The sequence below is a fragment of the Phodopus roborovskii genome, unplaced genomic scaffold (assembly GCF_943737965.1).
Source record: "Phodopus roborovskii unplaced genomic scaffold, PHOROB, whole genome shotgun sequence".
Taxonomy (NCBI): Eukaryota; Metazoa; Chordata; class Mammalia; order Rodentia; family Cricetidae; genus Phodopus; species Phodopus roborovskii.
This window is the reverse complement of record NW_026126558.1, coordinates 17,082,269-17,094,756: the sequence shown is the minus strand read 5'-3', so window position 1 is coordinate 17,094,756 and position 12,488 is coordinate 17,082,269. Positions and strand designations below refer to the sequence as shown.

Below are 12,488 nucleotides of genomic sequence, written 5' to 3'. Positions count from 1 at the left end.
ACAGAGATCTGTCTGACACTGTCTACCAGTTGCTGGGATTAAAGGTGTGGTCACCACTGCCTGGCTTCTATTGCTAACTAGTGTGGCTATCTCTGCACTCTGATCTTCAGGCAAGCTTTATTTGTTAGACCATAAACAAAATATCACCACATACAATGGTAAAGAAGGGGAAGAGTATAATGGAAATACCCAACTCTAGGGGAATGGCTAAACAAACCGGGAAGACCATGCAGCTACAAGACAACCACTTCCAAGAGCAAATTACACAGGGGAATGGCTTATGACTAAGACTGAACAGAGCAGGCATAAAATGACCTGCATGAGATACGGCACACAGCCTCTCCCCTCCTAAAGCTTGGGCTGGACAGACAGGTCAGCTGATGGCCAGCTCTGGGAGCGGCAGTGGGAAAGGATTTCCTGAGGCCGGAGGTAAGCACTGCAAGCCCCAGGGACAGGAAGACACGTCCCTAAAGGGCCACAGGAGCTACAGCCTTCCTTCTGAGAGGAATTCTCACAGTGTCAAGCTCAAAACGTGGGCAAGGCTGTGATATGACACAGCCTATCACATCAGTCAATCCTCCCCACTCTGGGGACCAGGAGATGGAATATGCCACTACCCAGAGGCTCAGAGGGCAGTGCCTTTGCCAGCTTATACAGCCAGGGTGGTAGTAGAGCTTACATTTGTAACTGCCCATTCAGCAACCTAAGCACATCCCTATGGGAAAGGACCCTAGGTGACCTCAGACAGCAGAGTACACACTCCTAGGGCTGTTAGTCTTAGAGTGTTCCTGTGCTCCGAGGCTGGAAAGACCAATGACAGCGTTTGTTCCTCATTATAGCGGTGACTCTAGAAAGCCAGATTCTTCCTGGCCAGCCATGCTCTTAGATGTCATCCTTCCAACATCTACAGAGGTAGGATTGAAGAATCTGAGGCTATATAAGAACATAACCCAGGGGTGAGAAGGTACAAACTGACTTAGGCCTCCCTACAAACTCCAGGGTATATAAAAAGCAGCACCCCTCCCAGGGGGGGATGGGCTGGGAAGGGCAACCCCCTTTTCACATTTTTTTTCTGCAGCAGTGGCACCTTCAGAGATGTGTTTGTTTCACACAGGACTTCCCTTCAGCAGAGGCTTCGTTGGATGCTGGCACACGAGAGTGGGTGAGGTCTGAGGACTACCACTGCATGTGTGGACCAGAGGCTGGAGCCTAGTGTCTGCCCTTGTGGATGCCTCTGGAAGCTGACCCTTGTCTCCTCATCCCCTCAACACTACCGAAGAGTCAGACTAGTAGAGAAAACCTGTCAATGAAGAGAAAAGCAAGGAATAAGGAAGGACATGGGACAAGTCTCTATCCTTAGAGAGAAAGCTCAGCTGCTGGTGGCTGCCCTACTTCTGTCAGCTAGGCTGGGTGGGCAGGGACAGGGTGTGGTCAAGAGACCTCACCAGCTAAGCCATCTGCTCTCACTCTTCCATAGCAACCAGCAGTTCAGACAGAGGGGGTGACTTCACATGCCATCTGCTACATGCCCTCAGCAGCTTCTACAGAACACCAGTGCCCACATCCAGAGACAGAGATACCCACAGATGGGCAGAGAACAGGGTTGTCAGCCACAGAGGCTAGAATCAATGAACTATCTACAGGGCCAGCAGGGTCACAGGCAGCAGCCCAGGGACTCCAGGGCATCTAAAAGCAGCTCCTTTCTTGCAAAGAAACAAGGTGATTCCCCATGAGCCTATTTCAGCCTTCACAGCAGGGCCCCAACTGCCTCAGAGATGCTCATCTCAACTAAGCCTACTCAGATAGGAGCCTACACAAATGACTCCAGCTGTCTATGACCTCCTCAGCTGGTTATCACACCTCTCAGAGCCTCAGTATGCGCATTGTTAAAGGCAACCCTTGCCAGCAGCTGGGCCCACACTCAGGCACTAATATGGATGCTCAGGCCATTCTGGTGTGTCTCAGTGCCGGTAGCACACCCACATCCCAAATCACCATATATCAAGTTCCATCCACCCTCCCTTGAACCACCCCCCCAAACTTAAGTACACACCTTTAAGCCCATTCCCCCAACCAAGCCTTCCCCCTCCTCCCTCTTCAGATGAGACTTCCCATGTTCCCTCAAAATCTCATTTGAGGATTGGGTACAATTCTTCCTTGGCATGAAGCCACACCAGATCCACAGCCAATGCTGGGGGTGAGCAGGTCTTCCCTCCAACTGCACTGGGGTATCCACCTCTTTCATTTGCACCCATGCAGCATCAGATGCATGTCAAGTGTTGTGTTGTACTAGGTCACTGCCATGGGAAGAGTCCCATCCCCAGAGAACTTACATTTGGGCTGTGGGAGGTGGGCATGAAAGATAATCACACCTGTCTATGATGACAAGGACTCAGGGAGGGCAAACAATGTGGCAGGGATGGGTGAGGGGGTTGTTCCATGCAAGGGGTTTGGGAGTTTCTCTGTGGAGGTGACTTGTGAGTGAATGTGTGAATCTTTGAGGGGGGAAAATCATTATACAGAAAAAAAAAATTACAGTGAAAATTGATTTCAAAAGCATAGGCAAGCAGCTAGGAGGTGGTGGCACACACCTTTAGTCCCAGCACTCAGGAAGCAGAGACAGGTGGATCTCTGTGAGTTCAGGGCCAATCTGGTCTACAGAGCTAGTTCCAGGATAGGCTCCAAAGCTACACAGGAAAACCCTGTCTTGAAAAAGGGGCGAGAGGTGGAGAGGGAGCTGCTTGGGAGAGGAAGAGGAGACTCAGGACTTAGCAAGCTGGTCCCAGCTCTGAAGGGGAAAATGTATCCTGGACTTGGGCTCTCAGCATTGAAGCAGGAGTGGCTTGGTAAGCTGTTTGGGTCAGTTCCAGCTGGGGAGGGCGGAAAGAACCAGTCAGCTTGTGTTCATGATTTATCTTCGCTGACCTGCTCTCCTTGCAGCCCTCCAGCCAGGACCTCTTGGGACAGAATGAGGCTCAGGGAAAATCACAGGTAACTCAAAGCCTGAAGATAACCTTTGATAACTGGGTGGAGGGAATGCAAACTCTTAAGGCCCTGCTGGGAAAGCTGTGAACATGGAGGACTGTGGTCTTACCACATTCTGAGCAAACAGATCATTTTGGTAGATACAGTGTTTTGACAGCATAGACAACTCTCTGAGCATGACTTAAGGTCGTATTTTCTTTCTTCTTGTTTTTTTTTTTTTTTTTTTTTTGAGACAGGGTTTGTATGTATAATATCCCTGGCTATCCTGGAACTCACTCTGTAGACCAGGTGGGCAGATATCAGGTTTTCCCTTTCTTCCTTCCTTCCTTCCTCCTTCCTTCCTTCCTTCCTTCCTTTCTGCGGACAAATAATCAGGTTTTCTTCCTTCCTTCCATTCTTTTTTCTCCCTCTCTCTCTCTCTTTCTTCTATTTTTTTTTTTTTTTTTTTTTTTTTTAAGACAGGGTTTCTCCTGGCTGTCCTGAAACTCATTTTCATTCTATAGACCCAGCTGGCCTTGAACTCAGAGAACCACATGTCTCTGCCTCCCCAAGTACTGGGATTAAAGGTGTGCCACCACCATCTGGTGACATAAAGTTTCCTAATACCAACAATATACCAGCGTTCTGATAGTTTAAAAATCCACATTAAACAAAGCAAAGAACAAGAGGATGGGCCAAATGCACAGACAGAACAGTAATTCAGCAACCAAGAAGTAATAAAATAGCACTCTCTAAACTAGTTTGCTTAATGAAAGAAGCCAGAACCAACACAGAATGACAGATCTATGACAGTGAGGGAAACAGGGTGACTGCCCAATGGGGCTCTGAGAACCTTCTGAGGTGATGGCAGCATCCCTTATTCCGATGGGGCTCTTCATAAGCCCAGACTTACCCTAGTGCATATTTAACTAACACATGTGAAATCACCTCAATAGAAAAGTCTCAACAGGTAAAAATGACACAAAGCACAGAACAGGATTCATGACATTACAGAGTATTGTGAAGGACCTCACAGCAGGTATTAGGATCCACTAGAGGCATCAAGGAACTTAACAATTAAATTTCTACGCCCACTTAGCCTAGGCTTTCTGGAATAATGTTCCTCTTTCCTCATATATTACAAAGTTCTGGAGGTTTTGATGACTCCAGACTATTTGTATCTTCCACTACAATCTGTTTCAAATCCATCTTGGAATTTGGCAGGATTTAATAATAAAATTACTGAAAAGCCCCCTTAATCTCTAATCTCCCACCTAGAAAAGAGATTAACTTTAGAGCCACAACTTGTGACCATCTCTCCTGCCAGAATGGTCGTCCCTCATCACCTCTGCTGAGGTCCTGGCTCTTTCTTGGATAGAGGAAGACAATGCCTCAACAAACAGTGACTAAGAGCACACAAAAGCAAGGGAGCCAGTGAGAATCAAGAGCACTTGCTGGGCAGGACTGACAACCTAAGTCCCATCTCTGGAGCTACATAAAGGTGAAAGGAGAGAAATGACTCCACAAGTCATCCTTTGACCTCTCCTCCTACACATGTGCCCACACACATCTGATGACAATGGTGACAATAACAATGATCCTAAAAAGAAAACAAATAATGAGGTTTGGCAAGGAAACAAGGAAAGCAAGCAGCTATGAAGAGACTAAGTCTGAGGCTGGAAGACGGAAACGATCCTTGAGGGCAGTAGGTAGGAGAGGGCATAGCTGATGACTACAAGTAGTGTCATGGAGTTGCCCAGGGCCACTCACATTTCCCCTGCCATCATTAGCACCTTAAGGTATTGAGAATGGCAGATGGGATTGAAGTCCTTCATGGCTGCTGATCATGCCTGAGAACAAGCCTGCATCCCAGGAGCTTATGAGCTTGCAATCCCGTCCATTCCAGAGAGCACTGCTGGGCCATCTGGCCAGAGATCTGGTGGGCTAGCCAATGGTGTCATCACAGGCCACTCTGTGAAAGTAAGGACAATGACCTGCCCAAGGTTTAAGAGGACAGAATCCCACAAGCTGTGCAGAGCAGGGGAGAGGCCAGGGTCACCTCACCACTAAGGCTTTGGCAGGAACTAAACTGAACCACAAAGAAAAAGCCACTGGAGGAAGACAGGGGTCAGGAGTGAGTCCTTGGCTACCATAACTGCCAGCAGAGACTGGAAGCAATGACTATCTCACAGCAGCAGCCACTATACAGCCTCTTAAGAAGAGCTGCATGTGTGCCTTGCTGACTTCCCCACAAATGCTAGGGCTCAACACATTCCCATGACACCTGCTAGGAAACTGGAGCATGAGGTTCAGTAACTCACTATTGTAGAACCCAGCATGGTTCCTTCTAGCCCTGATCTACCAAAACACTCTTCCCATCCTGAAGCAGCAGCTTCTTTGATCCCTACTTGGTCTTCAATAAAGTTCCCTGGAACCAGGTGGTGGTTTCATACACCTTTAATCCCAGGGAGGCAGAGACAGGCAAATCTCTGTGGGTTTGAGGCCAGCCTGGTCTACAAAGCTACACAGAGAAACCCTGTCTTGAAATAAATAAATAAATAAAGTAAGTAAGTAAGTAAGTAAGTAAGTAAGTTCGTTCCCTGGAAAGGGACTGAGCAATCTGAGGTTTATGCAGGGCCACCATCAACTGCCCTAGTACGGTGGCAGTGGCAGACAGGGGATATAAGAGGTACACTCTACACTCTCAGCAAGTGGTGAGGCTGGGGCAGGTGGTCATAGGCCATGCACCTGATGAAGCCTTCGGTCTTGTGACAGAACCTGCAGGGGCAGTACTGCATGGGTGAGCAGGGGTAACCTACCTAGTGAAGTGGGTACAAGGTTTGGGATCAGCTCCTGTGAAGGGAAGGGCAGGAAGGATCAAAGTTCAGTGACAGGAGAGGGTACAGTGTAGGCTTTGGGGACTGAAGTGAGGCTCAGGACCCTGACACTCCCTCCCCTCCTCTTGTGCCCTTTCTATAGGACTGCAGTTTGGCTAACTGCCCAACTCACTCAAGCACAGAGGGGCCCCAGGATAATCCCACATTCTACCAAGTGACCACTGATTTCCACTGGCTGCTGTTCGACTAGTCAAAACTAGACTGACTCTGCTGCCCAGCCATGAGCAAGCTGCCTGGCCTCCATGAGCCCAAGATGGCTGTGTGCAAGGACAACAAAGAGACTCTGGGTTTGCCTTTCAGCATAACATAGCAAAAAAAAAAAAAAAAGGTAGGGTCACACTTGGAAAGCCACAGAAAGCTATCAACAGCTCTCTGGGCTGCAGCCCTGAAATCAGAGTGTCCATGCAATGCAGGATGATGGTCATTTTACCACTATGAAACTTGCCCCTCTGGTTCCCACCCTGCCTTACTTCTCATTGGCCATGTGACTGGCCACATAAGAGTCCTCCCTGAGGCCTTGTCCATGCGCATGCCCATACTCAGCACATAGGACATGCTTGGAAAGGCCCATCCTCCAAGAACGGGCACAGTAAAGGCTAGATGAGTTGCCTAGTTTTACAGACAAGAAACAAAAGGCAAAGACAGCAGCAGGGCTGCTCTGCTCAGGACTTGATCTTCCTGCTCTGGTGACTTGGTGGCCAGCCTCTTGTCACTCATGAACATGGGCGAAACAGCAACACGGTCATTTTCTAGTGTGAGCTTCAAGCTACCGCAGACTACCAGATAGGCCTACGGCACTGGCCAGCTGTGCACTGAAGGAAGGCAGATGTCAGAGACAGTCAGGAAATGAGTGGCCAAACACTGCCGAAGTACCTTTGCTCTTAGCTCCCTGCAGAGGGGAGAGCAGGAGCTGGTGCCTTCCTCCCTCTGGATCCCATACCCCACAGGGGTCAAATAACAGAGTTAAGACCCTAGCACAGCAACGGAGTGATGGTACACATGTTTAAGACCAGTACTTGAGAAGGGGCAGAGGCAAAAGATCTCTGTAGGAGTTCAAAGCCAGCCTCACCTATATTGTGAATTCCAGGCTATTCAGGGCTATACAATGAGATCTTATCTCAAAAGCCAAAATAAAGTGAAGCAGAGACAAAACCCTACACAGTGCCTGCTTGGATACCCAGGAAACCACATCAACTCAACCTCATCCATCCCAAGTTCCCTCTCTGCTATCATTTCCCATCTCCATCTGTAACACCTTGTAATTTCTGTGGGCCAAAGTTCCTTCGTCAGCTTTATCCAAGAAAAGACTGCCCAAATGAATGGGTGTGCTTAAAACTCAAACGTGTCTCTGAGTACCACATGGCCAGTCACCAGTCTGGGTTCCCTGAGCATGGACAGAGCAGGCAGCTCTTTCTAAAAGCTTCCACCAGGGCACCAAGGTCCCAGTAGAGAGGACAATGGTCTGACAGCTTAGCTGTATGTCATACAGAATTACTGAAGGCTGTGGCTATAAGCAACAGGGTTAGAGGTAACTTTTGGAGGGGAGCATGGCAGGGACAGACCTTGACTTTAGTTCTTCATAGTGATCCTTATCTATACAAGTCCTATCAGACCCCTTGCCCTCTCTAGTTACAGATGGTGCCGCTGTGGTACAGAGTCTAAGACGACTACCTGAAATCTTGTGCGGTAAGGGTCTGCATGCCATCCAAGACTCCTTGTCCAGAGCTCTGTACTGATTCCAGACAGCCAAACCAATCCTGGACCCCACAACCAGAAGCATGTCCAGAGGGTCACTTGCTGTTCACTACCGCCTTGGAGACCCTGGCCCTCCAGCATGCTCAGGCATCTGCCTTGTTTCTCTGACCAGTGTCCACAGGGGTGGAGCTGGCTGGTGCCCTATGCCCCAAGCCAGAGAAAAACCCTGAGCTCTGCAGAACAGCACAGCAGAAAAGGAGAGGGGCTTGGCAGGCTTTCTCTGTCTCTTCCTAGAGATGAGGCAATTATGCTTTGAACCAGAAGAGATGGGGGTGGGGGCTCCCATCAGCACAGCCTGGAAGCCCTAATTTTTTCATCTGTAACTCAGCATTACCACTTCTGGGGGCGGGCAGGAGCTGGGCTCTTTAATTCTGTAATAACAATGCTTCCCACTTACACAAGCCTCTCTTCTCCAGGAATCTCCATACCCTATGGCGGTTAATTAAGAGGCCACTTGCCCTGCCAGGAAGCCTCGACTGTGTGCATTATGGGCAGAACCTGGTCCCCAAGTGGATGAAGAGCAGTACCAGAATAAGGCCAGGCTGGACAAGGTTCTGGCCCACTGCCCCTTCCTGTCACTGGTAAAAAAAAAAAAAACCCTGACTCAGCAGAGACATCGTGGCTGAAGGCCATTACTACAGTGCAGACAGGATGAAGGTGTGGTCTCACACCTCTGTCTGTCTATCTGTAAAGTGGAGCCTGTGCCCGAATCAGTCATTCAGGTAGTCCAAATCAATCACTGGCCACCTCAGGAGGGGAGACTCATGGCCCAATTGTTAAGCTCTGAACTAAGGGCTGCTCAAGTCCGATGGGTTAGGAAGAGGGAGTGTCAAGCAAGGGGAAGCCCCTACAGAAAGGAGACGCTGGTTGAAAGGCCCTGGGGTTCAACCATCCAACAAAACTTGCCACGAAGTGCGCGCATAAAGCAGAGGTAGGGGGAGATAGGCTCCTTCCATTAGCCAGCTAAGCTACCCATTCTGGGTTAAGGGTGTCTGGGGACAGCACAGACCCCGCCCCACGCCTAGCCATCCGGGTGGGGATCCGGGAGCACAATAGGGCAGCTCTCCCGGGGAGTTTTCTGCCGAGCGGCACAGACCTTCCCAACCCCTCAGCCGGCCCAGCTGCCCTGGACATGGGTTTCCAGAGAATGACAGAGCCGTCTTCTAGGTAGGCCTGGCCACTCCGGTGAGAGATCGGGAAAAGTGCAGACCCCCGCCGGGCCCACCAGTCCCAGGGGCTCTTGAGAGGCCCACAAACACCCTCTGCCCAACCCAGACGTCCCGGGGAGCTGCCCGGGGGGCCAGCAAGGGGCCCGGTTCCACTCAGCTGGAAAAGCAGGATCCGAGAAGCCGGCTAGGGGCGGCGCCCCCATCCTGTTCCCCACCACAACCTGAGAAGCAGCCCCGGCGACCCCCGGTGGCCCAGGCCTTCAGCGGGGGGCGCGGGGTCTCGGGCGGCCAGCACTCACCGGCACGGTCATCTTGGACGTCGCCCCCAGGGCCCTGCGGCAGCGGCGCGGGCTGGCTCGGGGCTCGGTGGGCCCGCGCCGCTCACAGCCCCCGGCGCCGGATACCGGCGCTCTCCGTTGCCCTCTGCCTGCTTTCCGCCACCGGACAGTCCGGCCGCTCCCCCCGCGCCGCGCATGCGCCGCCCGCGCCGCCCCTCCCCCTCCCGCCTGCTCCGCCGCCGCCCGCGTTAAAGGCGAGGACCGGCGACCCCAGCATTTTTTTGTCGGCACAACAAGGAAAGGCCGTGTTCCCACACCTTGCCTGTCCTTCCAAAAGCCACCGCCAGACGCACTATTAGAAAAAAAATTACACCCAGTCCGCCCACCCGATTCTGGAGCCCAGAATCCCCACCCCCACGTAGAACGTCCCTTGGTGCGGGTCCCAAGGCTCCTACTCCCCAAGATAGAGACTCAGTCTGGGTGAAAGCGATCTTAGATCAGCTAGCAGAAGTCCTACACACACACACACACACACACACACACACACACACACACACACACATACATAGACATACATACACACACACATACACCCCGCCGTCCTGGGTGAAAGCGATCTTAGATCAGCTAGCAGAAGTCCTACATACACACACACACACACACACACACACACACACACACACACACACACACACACCGCCATCCTAAGCTGAGGGGGAGCCTAAGGCTCCTCCAGGGCCCACTCGATCCCCCAGGGAGCTCCAGACCCCGGGAAAGCAGCCAGACTTGACTTTGGGTCCCCCTGAAAGAGAAATCTAGAGTGATTTTTAGGAAGGGTCCTACAGAGACCCCTCCCTGTCCAAGACTGGAAGACCTGCAGTCCTTCCATGATCTGAGTTGTCCTTTCCCCCAAGATAATCACCCCTAATTTCTCCAGCTATTTCACACTTGGCATGGTGCCCAAACTTGCACCTGTAAGCAGTGGGCACATGAACACTGGTCTTCAGATTGCCACACCCTTGCTGTTTTCGCTTTCCTCTCAGTGCACTGAGACTCTGAGATCCATCAGCTACCCAACCGCTAAGAGCCAGTGGTCTGTTCTGCTGCCCAACAAATGTCACTGCTCCACGGGACCTCTTCCTGGGCAAGGCCAAACCCAGGGTAGTTAGTGGCTACTATTCCCTAGGTAGGTGAGTGCCTACCTACACCAAGTGGGAGATGGACAGTGTCTAGGTCAACTTACTACTTTCCCATGAGAGCAGGTACAGCGCCTGTTTCAAAAAACTCCTCCTCCTCCTGTTCTTTTTTTTTTTTTTTTTTTTTTTCTCTCTCTCTTCTTCCTCTATCTCCTCTTCCTTGTCTGGTTTATTTTGTTTGTGTGTGTGTGTGTGTGTGTGTGTGTGTGTGTGTGTGTGTGTGTGTGTGTGAGTGTTTGTGCATCCATCCATGTATGTACACCATGTATCTGCCTGGTGCCCTCAGAGGTCAGAAAAGAGCTTAGGATCCCCTGGGACTGAAGTGACCTAATTGTCAGCAGCCATGTGGGTGCTGGGAACCAAACCTGAACCCTGCAAGAGCAGAGAGCGCTCTTAACTGAGCCATCTCTCCAGTCCCAGGGACAAGTTTTTATTTATTTACTTATTTATTTTATTTTTTGTCTTCCAAGTGTACAGTGGTTGGAGGCCCAAGTGATTGGTAGACGAGGCATGAGTGGGTATCTGACTTCCTCAGAGGCTCAGGGGAGGTCCCAGGTCTTCCAACTTTGCCCCGCAACCTTAATGCCCCCCCCCCCAGGCCACGGGTGGATTCTGAGAAGCGACCCAACAATGGTGGGGAAATATTCGAGAAAGGGGCCATCAGAGCAGCCACGAACCTAGTTCTAGGCCTGATGAGGGAGCCCTCCTCTGCTTTGAATAGGGTCGCCCTGTACCTCTTGAGTAGCTGTTTCCGGCGCTGTGCAAGGTATTGATTGCTAGGAGAGGGCAGACAAGGCCACAGCAACCAGAGGGGTGCCTGGGCCGACAGCTGCCATCTCCTCAAAGGGCATTCTGTGTGTGTCTGGCACATGGCCCTACCCGTGCCCACCCGCCCGCGCCCAGCTGGCACCCGGGCTTCTGAGCAGAAAACAGCAGCTCAGCCTGGCGCCTGGGCTCCAGGCCACACACGCCTGAGGACTCAGAGCCCCACCCCGCCAGTCCAGGCTCCGCCTCGCCTCCCCTTTCTTTTTCTTTGGCCCGGGAATTGAGCAGACTTCTGGCTCCTCTCCCTTCTGTCTATTCTAGGTGTCCAGGCCAGAAGTCGGGAACAGTGCATAAAATACCCCTTTCACACTGAGGATACAGGGAAACGAGGACTCAGGGGACAGCGGACTTGGACTCCAGTGTGACACACAGCAAACTCACAGGGGAAAGGCTTCCAGGCAGATCCCTCATTTGTTCTGGCAGAGATCAGGGACTTGGGTAAGCAGTGTGAAGCAGCTAGGGGAGGCTCCCTCGGGGATGTGACTATCCTGGATCCCTAGAGGCAATGGCTGCTCTTCCCTCACTAAGCCTTCCTTACAGACAAATGATTCCAGAATGACTCACCAAGTTCTTCAGAGAACAGCCTGTGGGGATGTCCAGACCAGAAGCAGCTGGGCTGCCTGACGAAGGCGCCACAACAGAGAGGGTCCTTGAGGGCTGACCAGGACCCTCAGAAGAGGGCACTCCCTCCGGACCACTGGGAGGAGGTAGCATACTCAGCTGTCCAGACACTTCTGTTCCCTGGGCCTTGCCACATCTCAAGGGACTGAGGGCTGGGAGGTGGCTTCTTTATTCCCCTCCCACTCCTATCCAGGGACTTCCGTGGGGCAGAGAAGCCTCTGGCCCAAGAGAATGCAAGCAAGTCCTTGAAGTCCTTTTCCAGACACCGTGACTGGCAATTTTCCCTTGCATGGTACCTTTGTCACCCTAATGAGCCTGTATTACATATGATTGACCCAGTTCACACTTGTTTCAGATCTTAGTTTGTTCACTGCCCTTTCCTGTATCCATCCAGGATCCCACATCACACCTGTCATGTTTTCTGAATCCTCCAGGCTGTGAAAAATTTTTGACATTTGTTTTGATGACCTTGGCATTTTTGAGATGTATTGGTCAGGGGGTTTATAGAATGCTCCTTGTTCCATATTCATTTGACAATTTTCTCATGATTACTTTCGGGTCATAGTTTTGATGAGGAAACCACAGAGGTAAATACCACTCTTACTACATCATCTCAAGGGCACATACTATCAGCATGGCTCACGGCTGTTGATAATGGACTTTGATCTCTTGGCTGAGGCAGTGCTTGCCACTTCGCCTTTCTGGGGGAAGTCAGTGCATACAGACCTTGCTTAAGGATGGCAGGTTGTGCTCTGTCTCCTTTGGGAGCTCCTATTTAAATTA

At 51.2% G+C, this 12,488-nt stretch overlaps 1 protein-coding gene across 3 annotated transcripts in view; it reads right to left on the bottom strand.

Annotated features, from left to right (window-relative positions):
* The window catches only part of Bcar1 (BCAR1 scaffold protein, Cas family member), a 36,244-nt gene extending 24,431 nt beyond the window's left edge, over window positions 1-11,813 (bottom strand). For 2 of the 3 annotated variants that reach the window (XM_051201750.1, XM_051201754.1), the window contains exon 1: window positions 11,649-11,813. In XM_051201750.1, the coding sequence (XP_051057707.1) occupies window positions 11,649-11,798 (150 nt within the window). In that variant the 5' untranslated portion in view covers window positions 11,799-11,813. Of the gene's footprint in view, window positions 1-9,084; window positions 9,247-11,648 lie in introns of those variants that run through there. The other variant, XM_051201752.1, reaches the window with a different exon arrangement.
* Window positions 11,814-12,488: the final 675 nt, after the last annotated feature.